The sequence below is a fragment of the Sander lucioperca genome, chromosome 9, assembly GCF_008315115.2.
Source record: "Sander lucioperca isolate FBNREF2018 chromosome 9, SLUC_FBN_1.2, whole genome shotgun sequence".
Lineage (NCBI taxonomy): Eukaryota > Metazoa > Chordata > Actinopteri > Perciformes > Percidae > Sander > Sander lucioperca.
In genome coordinates this window covers 6977608-6996294 of record NC_050181.1, presented here as the reverse complement: position 1 = coordinate 6996294, position 18687 = coordinate 6977608, and the positions used below count along the sequence as shown (strand labels likewise).

The 18687-nt window shown below is 39.3% G+C and overlaps 2 protein-coding genes across 4 annotated transcripts; one reads left to right on the top strand and one right to left on the bottom strand.

Annotated features, from left to right (window-relative positions):
- Nucleotides 1-463: 463 nt before the first annotated feature.
- ackr4a (atypical chemokine receptor 4a) lies at nucleotides 464-8884 on the top strand. 3 transcript variants are annotated; one of them, XM_031293959.2, is made up of 2 exons: nucleotides 464-551; nucleotides 5096-8884. In XM_031293959.2, the coding sequence occupies exon 2, from the start codon at nucleotides 5111-5113 to the stop codon at nucleotides 6212-6214; it is 1104 nt and encodes a 367-aa protein (XP_031149819.1). In that variant the 5' UTR covers nucleotides 464-551; nucleotides 5096-5110; the 3' UTR covers nucleotides 6215-8884. The 3 variants fall into 3 exon arrangements, with proteins under 3 accessions (XP_031149819.1, XP_031149820.1, XP_031149818.1); XM_031293960.2 differs by lacking the exon at nucleotides 464-551 and adding an exon at nucleotides 3164-3361; XM_031293958.2 differs by lacking the exon at nucleotides 464-551 and adding an exon at nucleotides 3369-3535.
- Nucleotides 8885-9050: 166 nt separating this feature from the next.
- On the bottom strand, nucleotides 9051-18271 carry e2f5 (E2F transcription factor 5). The gene is made up of 8 exons (XM_031293961.2): nucleotides 17934-18271; nucleotides 16154-16263; nucleotides 15068-15229; nucleotides 14471-14579; nucleotides 13296-13608; nucleotides 11030-11167; nucleotides 10600-10638; nucleotides 9051-10142 (listed from the first exon to the last, which is right to left on the bottom strand). Exons 1-8 carry the CDS (start codon nucleotides 18060-18062, stop codon nucleotides 10066-10068), a joined length of 1077 nt encoding a protein of 358 aa, XP_031149821.1. The 5' UTR covers nucleotides 18063-18271; the 3' UTR covers nucleotides 9051-10065.
- Between the last annotated feature and the right edge of the window lie 416 nt (nucleotides 18272-18687).

The window sequence follows — 18687 nt, the reverse complement described above, 5'->3', positions numbered from 1 at the left end:
CATTATTCATACTATGGGTGTGTGGGTGTAAAATCAAATACCGTAAAGACAACACAGGGTCATGCTTTTTTTTTAAATAAGATATAGAGTGATGACTATAATATTGCTTATTTAGGATGCAAGATACAATGTCATCTTCTATGTCATCAAAGTTTGCAAAAGTGCAGATTAAACTTTAACTTTTTTAAAATATATATATCTTTCTCATTTCTTTACTTTTATGTATAATGCAATGAATTATTGTCTATGTTGTTCCTCTGGTGAAATGCTGTTACTATTATCTGTTTTTGTCTCAGTGTAAACATGTTCAATTATGTTCCAAAAACTAAAATGGTTTCCTCTTTAAACACCTCCAATGATTTTGCTATGACTTTTCTGTCTCCTGTCACTTCCCCCTCTCTCGCTCTCTCTCTCTCTCTCTCGCTCTCTCTCTCTCTCTCTGAGTCATCCTTCTCAGAAATGTGTTTATAGTGAGCGGAGCTACAAGACTCAGCTGGACTTGAAGCTAGACTGATTCCCGGCTCTCTGGCAGGGGAAACAAAGCAGTGACGGTAAGACTGGTTTCTGAACTGATTATTGGGTGTATTCACATTACAGACATGTTTCACAACCCTATCCAGTATGGTGACATTTACCAGTCATTTTTAGCTTTGATTGAATTAGATTTTAGGACACTTGCCAAGTTTTCCAAGTAGATTTAAGTTAGTGATAGACCGATTTTATCGGGCCGATATTTGCGTTTTTACATGTATCAACATTGGTCGATACGCGGCTGCTGCGTTTGCCGATAGTTTTTTTCCAGCATTATTTACAGACAGGCGTCTACAGGCAGCTCTGTGTTGCTGCAGTTCACGTGCAGACCATGCACTGCCCTAGCCTCATGAGACCGTCCTGATCTCGCAAGCTCCAGTTTTCCACTCACAGATCAGTCTGGCATCTTGAGACAGAGAAAATTTGGAGCCGTTCGCCAAATGACCGACCAATCAGCGTTGGTTTTGAGGCGGGTTTAGGTGTGACGCAACGAGAAGCGACTGTTCAGTCTAAACAGCATGGCAGCTTCCAAGGATGAGATGAGCGTAGCTATCACGCAAGTTTTATCCGAATTAGAAAGTATTCCTTCATTGAAAGAAGAGCAAAAAACGGCACTGGAGGCTTTTCTTGGAGGAAAAGATGTTTTTGCTCTTCTCCCGACTGGTTTCGGCAAGAGTTTGATATATCGTTGATCTCATTGGTTGATTTGGCCCGTCTATCACCAACATGGTGGTGACAGACAGGTGGTTTATCCAATCAGCTAACCAGTATTTTCGCCCCTTCCCAAAAGTTCTCCAACGGAAAGTTCCCAGATGGATATGCCGAGCAAATGCGAAGCAAACCATCTGGCGGAGTCAGGTTAGCACTGGCCCTCCACCACTAGCACGATGGCAGTCTTAAATTACAAATCAAGCACTTTATTTCAATGGCTACTTTTCAGGTTTATTGTTTTCTTAAATTATTTAAATGTGTTGACAAAGGACATTTTGTGATGACCTGATTATATCTGTCTCATAATATGTCAGCAAGCAATGCATCATCAAGGCTGTGTTGTAGATGTTGATGAAAGCCTTTTATCCTTGCACAGTTAACCATATGCAGTGCACCCATCCATATGATGCACATTTCAGACATAATTTGGGTGATATGAATGTAAGATGATTGCAGAAGTGACACTAATCTGTGTTTTTGTTTATTATTTTTAAATAAGAAATGGCAGAGCAGATTCCGAAAACAAATCCAGTGTGGCAGGGTTTACATTTTTATGATGTAAATTGAGGGAGCAAAAGCAGCATCGGCTCCAAATATCAGCTCAAGAAAATCGGCTCAAGAAAATCGGCAGCCTGTATCAGTCATCAGCTAAGGCTGATGAAAAGAAAATCGGCACTAAAAAATCCATATCGGTCGATCCCTAATTTAAATTGAAACAAATAATAGGAGGAAACTACTTGTCCCACATGTAGTGAGTATCTTCAATGTCAGAATGGGTTATACTGTGCTGTAAAGTACTTTATATTTGATATTTTGTTGCTCATAAAAAAGATACAACTAACTTTTTTGTTGGAAAATAAATATTTAATAAATATATTTATTTTCTATTTCCTGGTAGATTTTAATACTAAAGTCTCTGTAAACAGTGTTGTCTTAATATCCTGCCCCCACAGTCCTGATGATCTGAGTGGATAGAGTTTTTACATACACACCTGAGTCGCCTTCAGTTATTAATATGCAGCTCAAAGCTTACTAATACCTTACTAATACTAATGTATACATAGCATTTCTCCAATGGTGGAAGAAGCAATCAAAAAAGTAGCTTAGTCAAAGTTACAAGTCAAAGTCCTGCATCCAAAATTTTACTTTAAGTAAAAGTAGGCCTACAAAAGTATTGACATCAAACTATAGGAAGGTCCCAAACGAGAGATTTCATGTCATTTTTTTTATTATAAAGTAGGCCAAGGTGCTATATGACTAGGCCTACTGTGAAAAGTATCAAAACTTTCAATCCACAGAGAATGCAGCCTGTATCCAGAAATGGTGTCTTTAAACTCACTGCCAGGACTTCCAACAGTTGTGGTGTCACAACTATAGGTAGAAATGCCACCACAGACACGTTACTGTCATTCCCCGGCTACAAGGACGGTGTGCAGATGCGGAAGACCCGGAAATATTAAGCAATCAGAGCAGACTGGGATTTTTTTTGGGATAGGGACTAAAAGAAACATACGCTAAAAGAGCGTTTCAGACAGGCTTTATTTAGACAGACAGTATGAGAAAAAGAATGTATATTTTGAACATTAAAACATGTAAACAACAAACCCCAAATACAAGTAGGCCTATCAACCTAAAAATCAGCATAATAATGGACCTTTCAATTATCACAAGCAATAGTAGCCGCCTCATTATGCAGTGACCCATTTCAGAATAATGTATTGTTGATGCATTATGTGTGCATCACTTTAATGCTGCAGCTGGTTAACATGGAGCTGATTTTAATTACTGAATTTACTTGGAAATACTCAAGTAAAGTACCTCAAAACTGTACTTAAGTATATATGTAATACTGCAAACCTACGCCCTTACGCTATATGTAGGCTCGTTTTTCCTTGCAGATGTTGGTATTGCTCATTTTCTTCTTTGCCGAGATAATGGCATCTTCACGCCGAGTACAGAACTCCCATAAAGCTGTCTTTTGTAACTTCCCACCCACTTGTGGTGCACGGGTGTGAAATCAAACGGATCCTCTGCACAGAGAGCTCGTAGTGTAGTCTGAAACAAAAGCTTATAGCCTCCATGGCGGAAATAGACGGTACCGATAGGTGAATAAAACCCTGTGAGTATCTATCAAACATTGCGTACACGTTTACCTTTATTTTGTCTGTAACGTTAAATCTGTCTTTTTAACGTCTGATGCGCTTCAACCACCAGCTAAAAGTCATGTGTTCAAATGTTTACTCAAGTAAAAGTACAAAAGTATAAGAATCAAAAGATCCGTAAAGTACCAAAAGTAAGTGCTCATTATGCAGAATGGCCCGATAACACAATAATGTAAATAATAATATTTAATTTGTCCATAATTATAATTAATGTGTTCATTACGTTAAAGTCGCAGTTGGTAAAGGTGCAGCTGATTTTAACTAATGTATATAGCCTACTGCTGGGTAGATTGTGAATTTCCTCTGGGGATCAATAAAGTTTTATCTTCATCTATATTATTACATCAAAATTTATTTGTTGATCATATTGAAATCTGAATATGTAAATTATAAATGTAGTGTAAAAAGTACAATATTAGCCTCTGAAATGTAGTGGAGTTTGGAAATACTTAAGTAAATTACAAGCGCCTCAAAATTGTACCTCAGTAGACCTACAGTACTTGAGTAAATGTACTTAGTTACTTTCCACCACTGCAAATAGACATTACAAAACTCTTCATCTCAGCAGGAGGGTCTCCGGGGAATTTGAGTTTATACAAGCTGCGCTCGGTGAAACGTATCCTCCTCCGCTCTTTGCTCTTATCATGCCGAGGCGCAGAAGGAACTCACATTATTTATCTCAGTGAAGGTACACAAGGGAGGAAAAGTTCAGGTCAGGACACGATGCTCAGAATGTCAACAATGATCTTATCACGGCACAATAAGTAGCCTACAATCACAAAATTATTAACAGACTTTTCCCCCAAATTAGAGGATTTTTTGTTTTCACATACAATGTTTTCCAGTTTTGGGGCCAATATACTAATTCAGCAGTAAAACAAAGACAGCTTATTTCTGAAAGCTTTATTGTAATGAGAACATTCAGACACTGGCTCTGCAGTTGCTTGTGTCTTCAGTAGAGTCTTTACACTTGAAATTATTATGACTTTTTGCAATTTTTTACTAGTGTTAATTGTTTATGTATCTCTTGTTACATGCTTAATATGTCAAAAACACCATTTGTTGAGTATTTTTATATGAAAACTTTCTTTTACTGGAAAAAAATATTTTCCCATCTTTTAGCAGTAATCTCTGTCTAAAAACGTTCACAACTTTTGCTCCTGTCCTGCTGTTATTACAGACATGTCTGAACTTGCCGTGACCCCGACTCTCCCATGCACTTGTAACATTTAGCCTGTGAAGGTCTAGGGCTTATGGGAAATGGTGTAATTTAAAGGCCACTAAAATGGAAATGTTATATAAACAATGATTTTTGGCCATTTTTCTAGCGTCCTTATTTTAGTACATGAACAGACATGTGACATGACATACTATTTAGAAAAGCTCTGTTCAAAGTAACCATTAAGTGTCGGTAGCTAGCAGAGCAATATCATATCATTAGGTGTAGAGCTCTGTATCACACTATTTTGACGCCTGCTTCTTTCACAATCCAATCAAATTTCAGGGATTTTATTTAAATCCCTCTTGTAACTAAATCCTGCACACACAGGCTACTATATACTGTTTCACTCAGAATTTTGTCACATTACAGAAGCTAAAGATGGTCTAACTGTGACGTTAAGCATAGTAATTGAGTAAAATTAGTACTTTAAAGGCCACAGACAAGTAATTCAAAATGCCCTCCCTCACAGTTTTATCTGATCAGCATGGATGTCTCAGAGGAGAATGACTACTACTACTACCATGAAAACATCAGCCTCAACTTCAGCTACGATGACTACCCGGCCCTCTGTGAAAAGGGTGACGTTCGTTCCTTCGCAGGCCTCTTCCTCCCCATCATGTATACTATGTGTCTGGTGGTGGGACTGGCAGGGAACGGCTTAGTTGTGGGGGTCTACGCCTACCACAAACACCTCAAGACCATGACGGATGCTTTCCTGACCCACCTGGCTGTGGCTGACCTGCTCCTGCTCTTCACGCTGCCTTTCTGGGCTGCTGATGCGACGAGGGGCTGGGAGCTGGGCGAGGCCATCTGTAAGATCGTGTCTGCCTGCTACACGGTCAACTTCACCTGCTGCATGCTGCTGCTGGCCTGCATCAGCCTGGATCGTTACTTGGCGCTGGCCAGGGTGCAAGGTAAAGACCAAAGTCGGCGCTTGCAGAGGATATTCACTAGGAGACACTGCTGGAAGATGTGTGTAGTTGTGTGGGCGACAGCTTTCGTCCTTGGACTTCCTGATTTAATACTCTCAGAAGTGAGATGGGCATCTAACAGGAGCGTCTGTCTAGCTATCTACCCTCCATCAATGGCTCGAGGGGGGAAAGCTTCTCTGGAGATAGCAGAGGTGCTGCTGGGATTCCTGCTTCCATTCCTGGTTATGGTGATGTGTTACTGGAGCGTGGGCCGAGCACTAAAGGGCCTCCCTGTGGAGAGCAGAGGCAAGAAGTGGAAAGCTCTACGTGTCCTCCTAATAGTAGTGGGGGTGTTTGTGGTCACTCAACTGCCTTATAACGTGTTGAAGGTCTACCGAGTGATGGACTCAGTCTACGCGTTAGTGACCCACTGTGGGACGAGTAAAGTGTTGGATCAGGCGGCTCAGGTGACGGAGAGCTTGGCCCTCACTCACTGCTGCCTCAACCCGATCCTCTACGCTTTCGTGGGGTCGTCTTTCAGGCAGCACATGATGAAAGCGGCCAAGAAGTTTGTCGAGAAGAGAAGAAAGAGAAGGCAAAATCCTGCAGGGGAAGAGATGGAGATGTCATTTAACTCCCACAGTGCATCCCAAGAGACAAACACATTTTCAATATGAGTCAACAATAGTGTCATGGTGGAAGACATTAATCAAAATCACTTATTTAGTATAGAAGAAGAGCAGATACACCAGCAGTACACGCATGTGTGGAAATCATTAAGATGTACACAAATTCCACGTCGTTTTAACACTTACCACAATACATCAAAAACAGGAAGTTGTTAATCATATTTTTCTGCTCCCGTTTGTTAAAATGTCTTTGAGCTAGGTATTCATGTTTACTTTCAAAGTCAAAAGAAGTGTATATTTTTCTGTTGTGAGTGATGAATGAAAAAGGGATTTGGCTTTGTTTTGAGTGATGTTTTTTATAGTCGTATACCCTGGTCCAGAGGAAACAATATTTCACTTAAACTGTATTTTTTTTTTTTTTATACAACGTTGGCATGACAATGAACTCTGGAATTTGATTCACTTGTTCTGCAAAAAACTTTTTACAGAGTAAAAAATGCTCTTCGCAGAATATCTCACAAGCTTAAATGCTTAAATGTTTGTTTTTTTGTTTATCCAGATGTTTGAGGTAACAGACATTCCTTTCAGGATTTCACAATAAACATTTAACACTTATAGTAACACTTCCAGTACAGTACACATGCAGTACAAATTATAAATAAGAATCATTTTTGAACTCCATACTCATTACACACTTTGCTCTTTTGGAAAACATAACTGCAACGTGTTTGAAATTATGGTTGTTTCAATTGTAATCAACTTAAGTAAATACTTAATACTTCCTGATGCACTTGATGTTACACATCTGCACAGCCTATAAACCAGATGTACTACACATGCCTGCACCACTGATATGAAGTAAGGAAGCATGATTTTGGAGCTCTAATATTGTAAAACTCTGTACTTTCTTTTATTTCTTAGCTTAAGACAGTTCCTGTAAATGAAAAGATATCACACATCAGCTTGTTTGCACAGTGGGATTTAACTCTCTTTCATGTTGGAAAGCCACAGATTAGTTTCCTGAATTCCTCAGAACATCTGAGGCACATTTACTGCACACGTACTTCACAGTTTATGTCTGCAGCCAAGTCTGCACAACACACTGAAAAACAACCTCTAATAACCTTTTTTTACGAGGGGATGCTTGTCATTCTCTTGATAGTTGCAAATCTTATTTCTTAATTACAGATGTTTTTCTTTAAGACTGATTTAACATGGCAAGATGACAGAGAGGCATAGAGATGGAGGGTTGCGCACATTTAAACATTTAGTCTTACACATGTGAAAGGTCCAGTATTAGAACACTCTGTACTTGTTTAGATAAGTGAAAGTGTAATAATTGTGCTTGCCCTTTCAAACTGTTACAACATTCCCCTGCTCTGTTTTATCTTTGAGGAAATTCTGGCACATCCAATCATACCTACTCAGTGCTTGTATTAGACCAAAGTCAATCGGAGACAGTGGGAGCATGTACATGTTGAACAGAAAAGGCCCGCGAATGGAGCCTTCACTTAACTTCACTTAATCTTTGTACGCTCAGATGTATAATCATAGATTGACACAAAAAAGTCCTATCTACAGTTGCTGTAAGAGCTTAACGTACTGCAAATAGACAGCACAAGCAAATCAAACAGCATCTTCACCAACTTGACAACACATGCAGCATTTACAAAATATCACCAATTTGACAACACAGCAGATATCCGCAATAATATCTGAATCATACCATCACAATGCTAAAACAAGCACGGTTTTAATTTGCCGTACATAGAGTTATCAGGGCCAGGAAATACTGACTGGAAAACATCAAAAACAATTGTTTAGGACCAAGAAGGTGTTTTCAATGATTTCACTTAAAAATGGGAGGTCCGGTATGTGCCTGCAATTGTTGCCTAGATGATTCTTTGGAGTGACTATTGCAGAATATCTGACGCCATGCAGCTGAAAACATTTTTGAGAAAGCCTGAAGGTAGAAAATCAAGGCAGCAGCAGGAGGATTTCAGATGATGCATAATAAGATCTAATCATTCCTCCTGATGGGATCAAATCAGACCTTTTCATAGATGTAAACAAACATTCTAAATGGACCCAAGTTGATTTCCTGTTGCAGTGTATGTGAATGGCATCAACTGATGTGAAGTTAACAAGGGGCCAGGTTGTTGCCTAGCAATGGAATTTCATTGAAAAGGTCTATTGGATTGGTTTGAAGTGGACAACACAGACCCAAAACCTGATGTAGAGGAACTGACATCTAATTTTCTGATTTTCTAAAGATTGAAGCAAATTCATTACATGACTTAGTGGATACAAGTTCAGGGGTTACTGACAAAGAGGGGTTTGTGACTGTGAATAAAAACATTGTCACCAATTGTAAATTAGACATAAACACAGCAAAAGATAGTTTAAATAGTTTGCATTTCTGTTATTTTTCCTGTTAGACACATGCATGCTGTGGTTTGTCATCTTGTAAACACATAGAGTGTTAACTGAAAGTTAATTTCACAAGTTCTTCAGAAATAAGATTAGAAAAGATCCTTTTTTTAAAAACAATTTTGTTCTTAGTTGTCTTCCTGTTTCCCAGCTGGTACAAATCAAGTGATGCTGCAGGTCATGCTCTGGCACATGTGCTTTCTCATGTGGAAACCATCTGACTGAGGTTTGCCATCTGCTAACGAAACAAACATTTCCCTCAGCCAAAAAAAAAAAAAAAAAAAAAAAGGCATTTCAACCTGGGAATCAGATTGTGAGATAATGTGGGATTAAAAAAAGGCCTTTGTATGGTTTAAGACCTCAACAACTCCCAAACAAAGAAAGAAAGTTGAAATAATTTGAGATTGTTTTCCTTCTCTTATTTTATATTTGTCAGAAAAGAAAGGTTTGTAAATTGAGATTAAATCCATTTATTGAAAACTTTCAAAAATGTGCAAATAAAATGTCTCAAATAACATGACTTCTTGTAATCAAAAGAAAATTGCCCCTTAACATCTGATATTTCAGATCAGAAATCGGGCTCATTCACTTCTTATCACAATTAGGCCGTCAACCAGCTTCACTTTCAACAAACTACAACCAAGAATAATATTTGGTTAAATTAAATAAAAACTTATTCAAATACAAGACTAATTATACAAAACGCTTAAAAAAAACAAATTAGAGGCCTAAAATGGCAGTGTCACAATAATTTAGAAAATAAATCTTTATGGCATTTTCACATGAGAACAAGGTTACAAAATGTAACCAAAACATTCACTCATTAAATACAATATGCCATTTTATCAAATATAACTATGGAATTGGGTAGGTTTTCACACAATATGCTTTCCATGTACAGAAAGTTACTTACTTACATACAACTAAATCATCAACCCTGTATCAAATGTAAGTCAATACTGAATTGTTACGAGTTACTGTGAATATCAACTCAAGGCAAACACTCTCACAATCCCAGCTGTTCATAAACAGAAGGTAAAGCAGTTGTGAAGTCTCAGGGTTTCCACTGAATGTGGAACAATACAAAAAAAACAGATACATGCAAAAGTGCAGTAGGAGGCTGAAGGATTTGACCTGGCTTTCTTCCACTAAAGGAAACACATTTCTCTGGAACGTTGTAGATATTCACCCAGTTAACCATTCAATTGGACACATAATGACTCTTGGCTTCATAATTATCTCATAGCAAATAAATCCAGGCACTTTGTGTTGTGTTGGCTGAGGGCAACTGGGCACAACTGAAGTTGTCGCACACAGCGGAGAAGTCTAAATGTGTGTAAAGGTTGTTGTTTTTCAAGTTGACAATAGTATGTTTAAGTATCAGCTGTGCAATTTTAACAAAAATGGGAAAAAGCATCTTTGAAGCGTCCTTAGAGAAAAATAAAAGATTGTAGAGGCGCTGTCAGCCATCAGTAATTGAGAATCTGCACATCGAACAGATCACACACTCCCTCATTGTCGTCCAAGTTGAAGCTATAGTCTATTCCTGCGTGAGGAGAGAGGAGCATCAATAAGACAATATACTGTAGATATCTACTGTGCTGAGAGGAGGTTCAACTGACTTTGGTGATCAAAGCTTTAATTCCAATATTTTGGTTTATGATCAAATACCTGCAAAACTAATGGCATTCCCATCAACCTCAACAGTACTTCGTTTAGTGCTTATTTAGCATGCCAACACACTAAACTATGTGTGTAAATTGAACATGGTAAACATTACACCTGCTTAACATCAGCATGTTAACATTGTGAGCATATTACCTAGCATAAAGACGTTAGCATTTAGCTCAAAGCACTGCTTTGCCTAAGTACAATCTCACAAAGCTGCTAGCACGGCTGTAAACTTTTTATTGTTGACTATCCTTTTAAATATACTGCAATTGCAAATATTTGTTGACACAATTATTCATTTATAAAGTTAGTTAAGGATTTGAGATACTTACCATCACTGGACATTAGCTCATCAATCAGGTCAACAGCTCCTACAAGAACATTAAAAATATGTTTCCATTTCACAGTATAGTAAACATTCACTGTTATAGGCAAGGCATCTTTATTTATATAGCACATTTCAGATCACAGCAATTTAAAGTGCTTTACATAAAACACTATGTAACAATAATTCCTAACCACCAAAGTTGGATAAAGTAGTATATTAAAATCATCAGTATATTATTCAGTCATTTTCTCTCACCAGTCCAAGTCCTGAAATTTGGGATAAAATATCTGAATAACAGCAAGCTTAGATCTTAAGTAGTTACAGAACCATAACTGAAACGAATGTGAGGCAAACATTAAATTGCCCCTGAGCTTCACTGCTGGATGCAATTGCAGAGTAAACAGTGTAGCTGTGTTCACATCCATGTGCCTTACCCTCTCTGTCGTCCTTCATGTGGTATCCAGCAGTGTTGAGCTTCAGCAGGCTGCTCACGTCCAGTACAGACTGGAACTCTGGGCCTGCCAGGTCCATCTGCTGCTGCTCCAACACTGCTGCTGACTGACTGTGACACTCTGAAGGGAGCATCAGAAGTGCAACAACAATACTTAGCTATACAGTAAAGCCCCTTGTGGAAAATGAAACCTGCAACATTACAGGTTTAGTTATCTGGACGTAGAATTATTGGAAGAGGATGCGAAGCACTGCGAAAGAGACAACCTCAACAATCAGCGGTGTTCACATGAACCCTCTGGACTTGTCAAGTCCACAAGGGTGCTGGGCAGCACTATGCACAAAGGACTTGAGTGTTTCTATGGAAAAGAAGTAAAAGTATTTTTCTGAACAGTTCCTAACGGTATACTGGCAACGAATGCATAATAAGTGCAGGATTACGCGTTAGCCATAACAGATAGGTTTCCCTTTACACCATTATATTACAATAAAAGTAAGTTTGCAGAATATCACAAATCCAAGTTATTCAGCCTCTAAGTTATGCTTTTGCAATATCAAATATTACATCAATGAAGTTACGACGAAAATGAAAAAAGCCAATGTCTTCAAAAAATAAATATGGTGCATATTATTTTACACGTGAGATTCATATCGCTACAGATGAATCGGTAATTAACCAAGAGTCACGCCAAGAGTTAGATGAGACGACTGATACCACGCTAATATCTGTCCAGTAAATATAAAGCCAGCAGCTGGTAACTTAACTAAGCAAAAAGACTCCAGGGAGTCAAGAAATAGTCCCACACATAACCCTCTCCACTGTCTATCCATCTTGTTATTTTTACCTGGCTCTGTCTGGATGCAAGTGTGTCGATGCAAATGCAGTCTGTCTGTCTGGCTTGCGGAAACAAGGCAATGCAAGGTGCAACGTACACGTCTCTTCCACAGCACCTATTACAGTGCAGCAAATCTGCCTGTTCATTTTCATTGTTTATGCAAGTAGATAGCATGCCACACCAAGATCAAATCACAGACTGCAAGCTTCAAATTCTGGATAAATGATTCTACACAACCGTCATATGCGAGAACCGCGTGGCCTTTCTAAATTCTTTACCTCAGAATGTTGTGGAGGGTTTATAGAAAGGTTACTCGTTCATGAGCTGCCAAACGAGATCATTTTATACAGAAGAAATTAGACAGAACATTCCCAAGTTAAGGCTGATGTAGGAAAAGGCTTATGAAAGAAGAGGTTTTAACCCTCCCTCATTACATTTTCATAAATGCTGTATAGTCCGATTCACAGAGGAAGGATTTTAGGCATTCAAAACATTGGGTTTACAAAGTTTAAAACACCATTAGTATGTCTTGGCCTTTGTTGCCATATCTGTCGTATTTGTATCCAAACACTATCTTGTATTATGTTGGTAATGCAAATAAAATAGTCACTCAAATGAGAACACCTGTGGTTTTGCTTGCGTTAGTCAATGTCTCACTATCGACCATTTTCTACGATATAAGATTTTAGATGTTTTTTCTCATGGTCCAGACAACATTTGGTTGGGGCTTATTTTAACTGCACTAACTTGCTTGAGATAGGTAAGTCATCACGACTGACACAGTGTCAGTTATATCACAATCACATGGTATTATAGATGCAAGACTTACATGTTCTTGCGTGTCAGCACAAGCTGACATCCGATATTTCTGAGTCAGCGGATAAACCAAAATTCACGATTCGTTTCATAATGGCAGCGTTTGCTTACCGTTTGTCTTCAGGATTTGATTTCCTGACAACACAGCTCAGCAATGCAATACTTTCAGTTATTGGACACAATAATGTCTTTGAATGCATCAGAGATTTGAAAAAGTGTCTCTGCCAATATTTAGTCTGCCATCATTGAAGGCACAACATTTTACTCTCAGCATTTCTGTGGACATCCAACACTATTTTATGATATGACACAAAACAAAAGTGATAACTGACAAAACAAGTTGGGAGGGACTTAATCTAACTAAACTTTGGACTTATGTGGTGGAGGATGTCAGATCATGATGGAAGGATGTAAGAAAGAAAACTTAAACTGCCAGTGTGACAGTACTTTGGGGTTATTGTAAAGCAATAAAAATCTGTCTGTTGAAATTTGCTCACTGCAGCCTAAGAAAAGCCATTAAAAGTCAGTGACAATTGCATGTGGTGGTTTTCTAGAATAACTTTGTAAGCATTGAAATCCTCAAAGTCCCTGTGCTTACCCATCTGCACATCAGGAGGGGTGGATGATGGTGTCAGCACTTCATGTTCTGGCAGCACCATCTGGTGGTCTGATTCAACAGAGTCCTGGCTGCAGTAAGAGGAGGTAGTGTTGGAGTACACGGACGTGGAGAGAGGGAACCTCTGCAGGCTGGCAGGGGTGCTGGGTGGAGTTGGCATTGGACAGATGTCATCAGTGGGCGGCACAGAGAAGACCACAGGTATTGTGTAGTCTGAATCCCTGTTGATGAGCATGACCTGGATGGGAGCCGAGTGGCTGCGTATGTTCACCTGGTACTTCTGACCACTGTGGCCCTAAGGAGCAGCAGTGTGGAGATACTTTTTATCGTCGTTACAGTAGATGTAATCAATCATTTTATTTACAATGGATCACATGCCTACTTGTATGTGAAGGGATCACTTGTAGTGACGAACCCACAGAAAAATGATAACGCAATGTAGCAGGTTTTCCTATAGCATCATAGCATCTTTAAGATATTGTTTTAGTTTGCCACAACTGTACTGTTGGTTCCATTTCACCACTCTCTTCGCATAAACTTTAGCCGCAGCAAGCAGCTGTGATATTTCCCTCAGGAGTTCAGAGACCAAAAACATTAGTTAAAAAGAGAGTGAATATTGGATTTACATTCATCAGGTGGGCAGTAACATGACCCCAAATTAATGCTAATGTTACTCTGTATCTGCTGATGCTTTAAATGGGCAACCGTTTGCTAACATGTGCGCCATATCAAATGAAAAGGTGATGATTTCAGCGGGTGAGTGAGTGTTTAGTTTACAACTGTTTTCCGCTTCCCCCAAGTGGCCGCAAGTTTAATTTCTTCACAGATGAGGAGAACAGTCCATTAGACTAGGACGTTTATGAATCTAAGCTGAAGTACAGCCCCTCTGGAGTGTCTCACTCAACTTTAGTTCAGCTCCATTTGATACCCTGTCTCTTATTAGCACTATGGTTTTCTATTTCCAGTTAGATCTCACATGCCACAAGAAGGGTATTATCGCATTAGCCTGCTTTTAGAACAGGCTACATGTGGTTGGAATAAATATGATGAATTCCTGTCTGTCTAGTGACTATTAACGATAACATGGTACAGAAAAAAGTCCATGTATCCCAAACAAACAAACAAACAAACAAACAATCTTGTAAGAAGAGACCAACCGTTTCAGGTAGCGGTACCTCCAGCTGAGTCCCAGCCGGAGCCACGACAGCAAGCAGAGTGTCCCCTTTGAAGGCATTGCAGATGTCTTCATGTGTGACAAATTTATAAGTGGAGAGGTGTTAAGGAAACAGGAGCAGGATTATGGGAGGAAAATGGAGACAATAAACATGAAAAACAAGACTGTGAGCATTGTGTGTCAGGATTAGCCTGGCTGGGATTTCACAAGAGACTGACAATAGCAATTACATCTATAATCCTCCCATTTATAGCTTTTCCGTTGTCAATAGGCAAACAATGTTAAAAAGATTATGGAGAAAATTTGTTTCCTCTTAAATTAATAAATGGGGCCCCAGGAGGACTAGAGTTACGAACTGTAGAAAGAGACCTAAAGAATCAAGATCAATGACATCAAACATTCGGTAGTAAATGTTTACAACACTTAATTTGTTCAGTCCCAATAGTAGGTTGCTTTTTGTAGGAATGGTGGCGTATCCACTAACCACTGACCTGAATTGGACTAAACAAAAACGGAACAACCTTAAAATAGGTACAAGCTAAACATTTCTATTTAATAATAAGTACCATAAAAAGGATATGTGCTGGTGATGGGATTGTGGTTAAGGTGTTTGATGTTCTCCTCTAGCCATGTCTTCTGGTTGTCCAGCTCTTTCTCCTGGGCCTCAAGCTCAGAGATTTGGGCCTTCAAAATCTTCACGTGCTCCAGCACCTCCTGAGTTTGGCTGCCGGAGTTCTCTCCCCTGGACACAAGGAAGATAACAGATCTTCAGAGAGGAACGCATGATGTATGAACACACGATGTATACTAGTAATGTTTTGCTCCATTTTGGCATGTTAACAGCCTAGTCAAAATTAGATTTGGCTGCTAAAAGCGTAAACATGTCTGAATTCATCAGCTGCCGAGCCTAAAGCCCCTGACACACCAACCCGACGGCTGACCGTCGGCAGAAAAGGCAGTCGGACTGATCAGTCGGCACCCCGAGGTCCAAAAAGTGCCTCGGAACACATCGAAGCGACGCCGTCTTGAGCATACGTTCTGCGCGAGACGCAATACAAAAAATGAAAACCGGAAATGACGAACACGTCACGTGGGTCTGTCTTCTCCAGCTGATAGTAATGCGGCTTGTTCGAAATACGATCTCGTATTTTACGAAAATAGTTCACTGAAAGGCGTTTCTGAAAACATTTTAAGCGAGAAATAGGCCATACAGTTGCTGAATCTGTCTTCATTTCAGATCGACAAAGGTCAGTTTAAAAGATTTTCGTCAGATTTTGAGAGGCGTTCGTCACTCATCCCGCTCGTTATTTCCGGGTTAGCACTCCACCAATTAGATTGGTGGAGTGAGTCCAACTGTCCGCCCTCCGACCCAGCAAGTCAGATCGGCCCAAATGAAGGCCGACGGCTCCTCAGACTGACGACGGCACGGAACACACCGAACAGACTCGAGTCACTGACCTCGCCAGACTGTCCGACGGCCGATTATCGGGTTGGTGTGTCAGGGCCTTAAGGGGAGTAAAGAAGATGCTACTTTTTATATACAGCAGCATAGGAAGTGCTAAGATTGTTCACACTGACAACATTCCAGAGTTTAAAGACATTGAAGGCATTTACCTTTCATAGGAAAGTAAATATTTCACTTATTTTAAAATAGTTTTTTTCACACCTCCACTGGATTATGTTCTTGTTTTTCTTCTCAATTAACCCCACTCCTTCCAGTACGTTGGTGATGTCATAAATCCTCCTCTTCTGTTTCACTGCCAAGCTGTCTGCAGCCTGTAAATTAAGACAGATATTTCCATAAAAGGGCTTACTGAGTGGCAGCTTAATACGAACTCTTGTTGACAAAATACATTACAAAACACTTTTACCAGGCTTTGACTGGAAACCCAAAATTTCTGTGGCCAACATTTGTTGAGGTAAAAAAAAAGAAAGACTTGACACTTGAGTAAAGGCAAATTTGGCAAATTAAGCTGCACAAACAGAAAATAAAACCCCTTGGCAGTGGACAGTTATACAAAAGAAGAGAAAGAAGGGGGAGGGAAAGGGTCTACTGTGTAAACATTAGCCAGCTTTGGCGCGCAAGAAGGGAGGGAAAACTACTTATGAAAAGATGGTATATTTGTATAAAACACATCAGGTAGGTCTGGCAAAGATATATCCACAAGTCTAAACACTTAGGTCAGCTGGTAAATGGTACAACAAAGTCTATCACAACCTTGATGTTTGAGGGGATAGGGGTTCAAAAACGTCCCCATTCACTGTTAGCTGATAGCAGACAGCCAGAGGAAAACTGATTTGAGAGATGGTAGGAACGAAACCTTCAGAGGAATGTATACAGCAATCAAAACTCAAAAATGATAAATCAATTTTCTAAATATTTCTCAATTAATTTTCTGTCAATGACTAATCGTAGCAGCTCTAACTGGCACGACTGAAAAAGGAGATGGTCCTACACTACTGGTTCCCAATGTGGGGGGTCTGAACCTCCCTGAGGCTCATAAAATACATCTGAAACATAAGGATAGGAAATCAGAAAAAGACACAACATTATAACATTTCTTCTTTTTTTTAAAACGATGCATCACTTATTGGTTACCCTTGTAATAACCCATAGCTATATGCAACTGGTGACACTGGGTCAGAGTAAGATTGTTTTGTGTTGTGGTGTAAAGATCCAAAAAGACTGGGACCCACTGTGCTGGACAGCTCAGACTGGTGCCAAACTGTTAACAAAGATGGTGGTGTGTGTGTGTGTGTGTGTGTGTGTGTGTGTGTGTATATATATATATATATATATATATATATATATATATATATATATATATAAATAAAAATAATGAAAGATTATAATGGATGTTTTGACCAAAGACGCCAAAAAAAGTACCTATCCACAGCTTTAACATTGGCAATTCCATGTCACTGTTATTTGATTTGGCTACTTTTATTTGCGTTAATTTAAAAGAGGATCCATCATACATGTAACAGTTATACACTCACTCAATTATAATTAAAATTGATTTAAACGGGACTGCCTCACGACTTCAGTTTTTTTTTCCGTCTACTTTAGAGGGGATATCAATAATCCGAAACAACATTTTTGGGACCCCTAGAGTCACTTTTAATGTAACTGTTAACAGTATAAAGTAGTTTATTGCCATTAAAGATGCAAACTGTTAACGTTAGCTAGCTACACACACCCCTGTAAACAAGTAATGTCAACGTAACAGCTCGCCTCTTAACTGCTTGTGAGTAGGTGTTATTGAACCTACAAACGAGGAGGTGACGTTAATGGCGGCTAGTCCACCTGTTAGGCAAATCAATGCACCTGACTGGCCCCGTTGCTGACTGACAGCCCTTTGTTCCCAAGGTAGCACTAAAGAACACCGATAAATTCCCCCCACAAACAACAACACTGAGCAGCCTGCTCTTGTCGTTTCACTGACCACTTTCAAATCAAGGACGCCATCCTTCGCTTCTTGAAGCAGACTGACAAACTTCATGGTGAGGAGACCCAAACTTTTCTCGTGGCGACTCGGTGTCGAGCGTACAGTCTCCGTCGTCTCAAAATCCATCTTCTTTCTATAAGAGGGTCCTGCTTATTTTAAGTGAGCCGTCTGTGTTTAATTACAAATAACGAACATTTCTCTCCAACATTAGCTAGCTACGTCTCTGTTACCTCGACGGGACGACAAGCTACCTGTTGGATTTTAAATGAACGGACGTTACGTTAGGTTACAGTTGCCACGGCAACCCTTCGTCTCGCTCGTGCCCCCGATGCCCCCCCCCCATCTCAACAAGAATCTGACCCCGCCCCCCTCTTTTCAACCGGACAGACATGATCAGTGCTGATCCTACGGTGCTGACCGAGAAAAGACAAGAAGTACGTGAAAAGTAAATAAAACAAAAAAAATACTCATTGTAAGGTAAGTCAAAATTAAGAGATATCAAGTCTTCGTAAATGACACAATAGACACCTCATACAGCTATCTAAAAAACTAGCTAATCATTTCATTAATTTCTTGTTTTAAACAGTTTTTCTTGAATCTGCCTTTTTATGTGTTTTTTTGTTTCATATGTATCACACATTGTTGGATGAAATATGCTGTATAAAAATAAAGTTGTATTATTATTTACCACTGAACCCTGCATTCTCATCTTGGATTTTAAGTTTGGTATGTATAATTTAAAGAAAAGACA

Excerpts from the sequence above, each read along its gene's own strand:
- ackr4a (XM_031293958.2), top strand. The coding sequence starts at position 3,476 with ATGTTTACTCAAGTAAAAGTACAAAAGTATAAGAATCAAAAGATCCGT. Across the intron at positions 3,536-5,095 it reads AGATCCGTAAAGTACCAAAA|TTTTATCTGATCAGCATGGA; the intron begins GTAAGTGCTCAT and ends CCTCCCTCACAG.
- e2f5 (XM_031293961.2), bottom strand. The coding sequence starts at position 18,062 with ATGGATTTTGAGACGACGGAGACTGTACGCTCGACACCGAGTCGCCAC. Across the intron at positions 13,609-14,470 it reads AGGTACCGCTACCTGAAACG|GGCCACAGTGGTCAGAAGTA; the intron begins GTTGGTCTCTTC and ends GCTGCTCCTTAG. Across the intron at positions 11,168-13,295 it reads CCCTCCTGATGTGCAGATGG|AGTGTCACAGTCAGTCAGCA; the intron begins GTAAGCACAGGG and ends TGCTCCCTTCAG.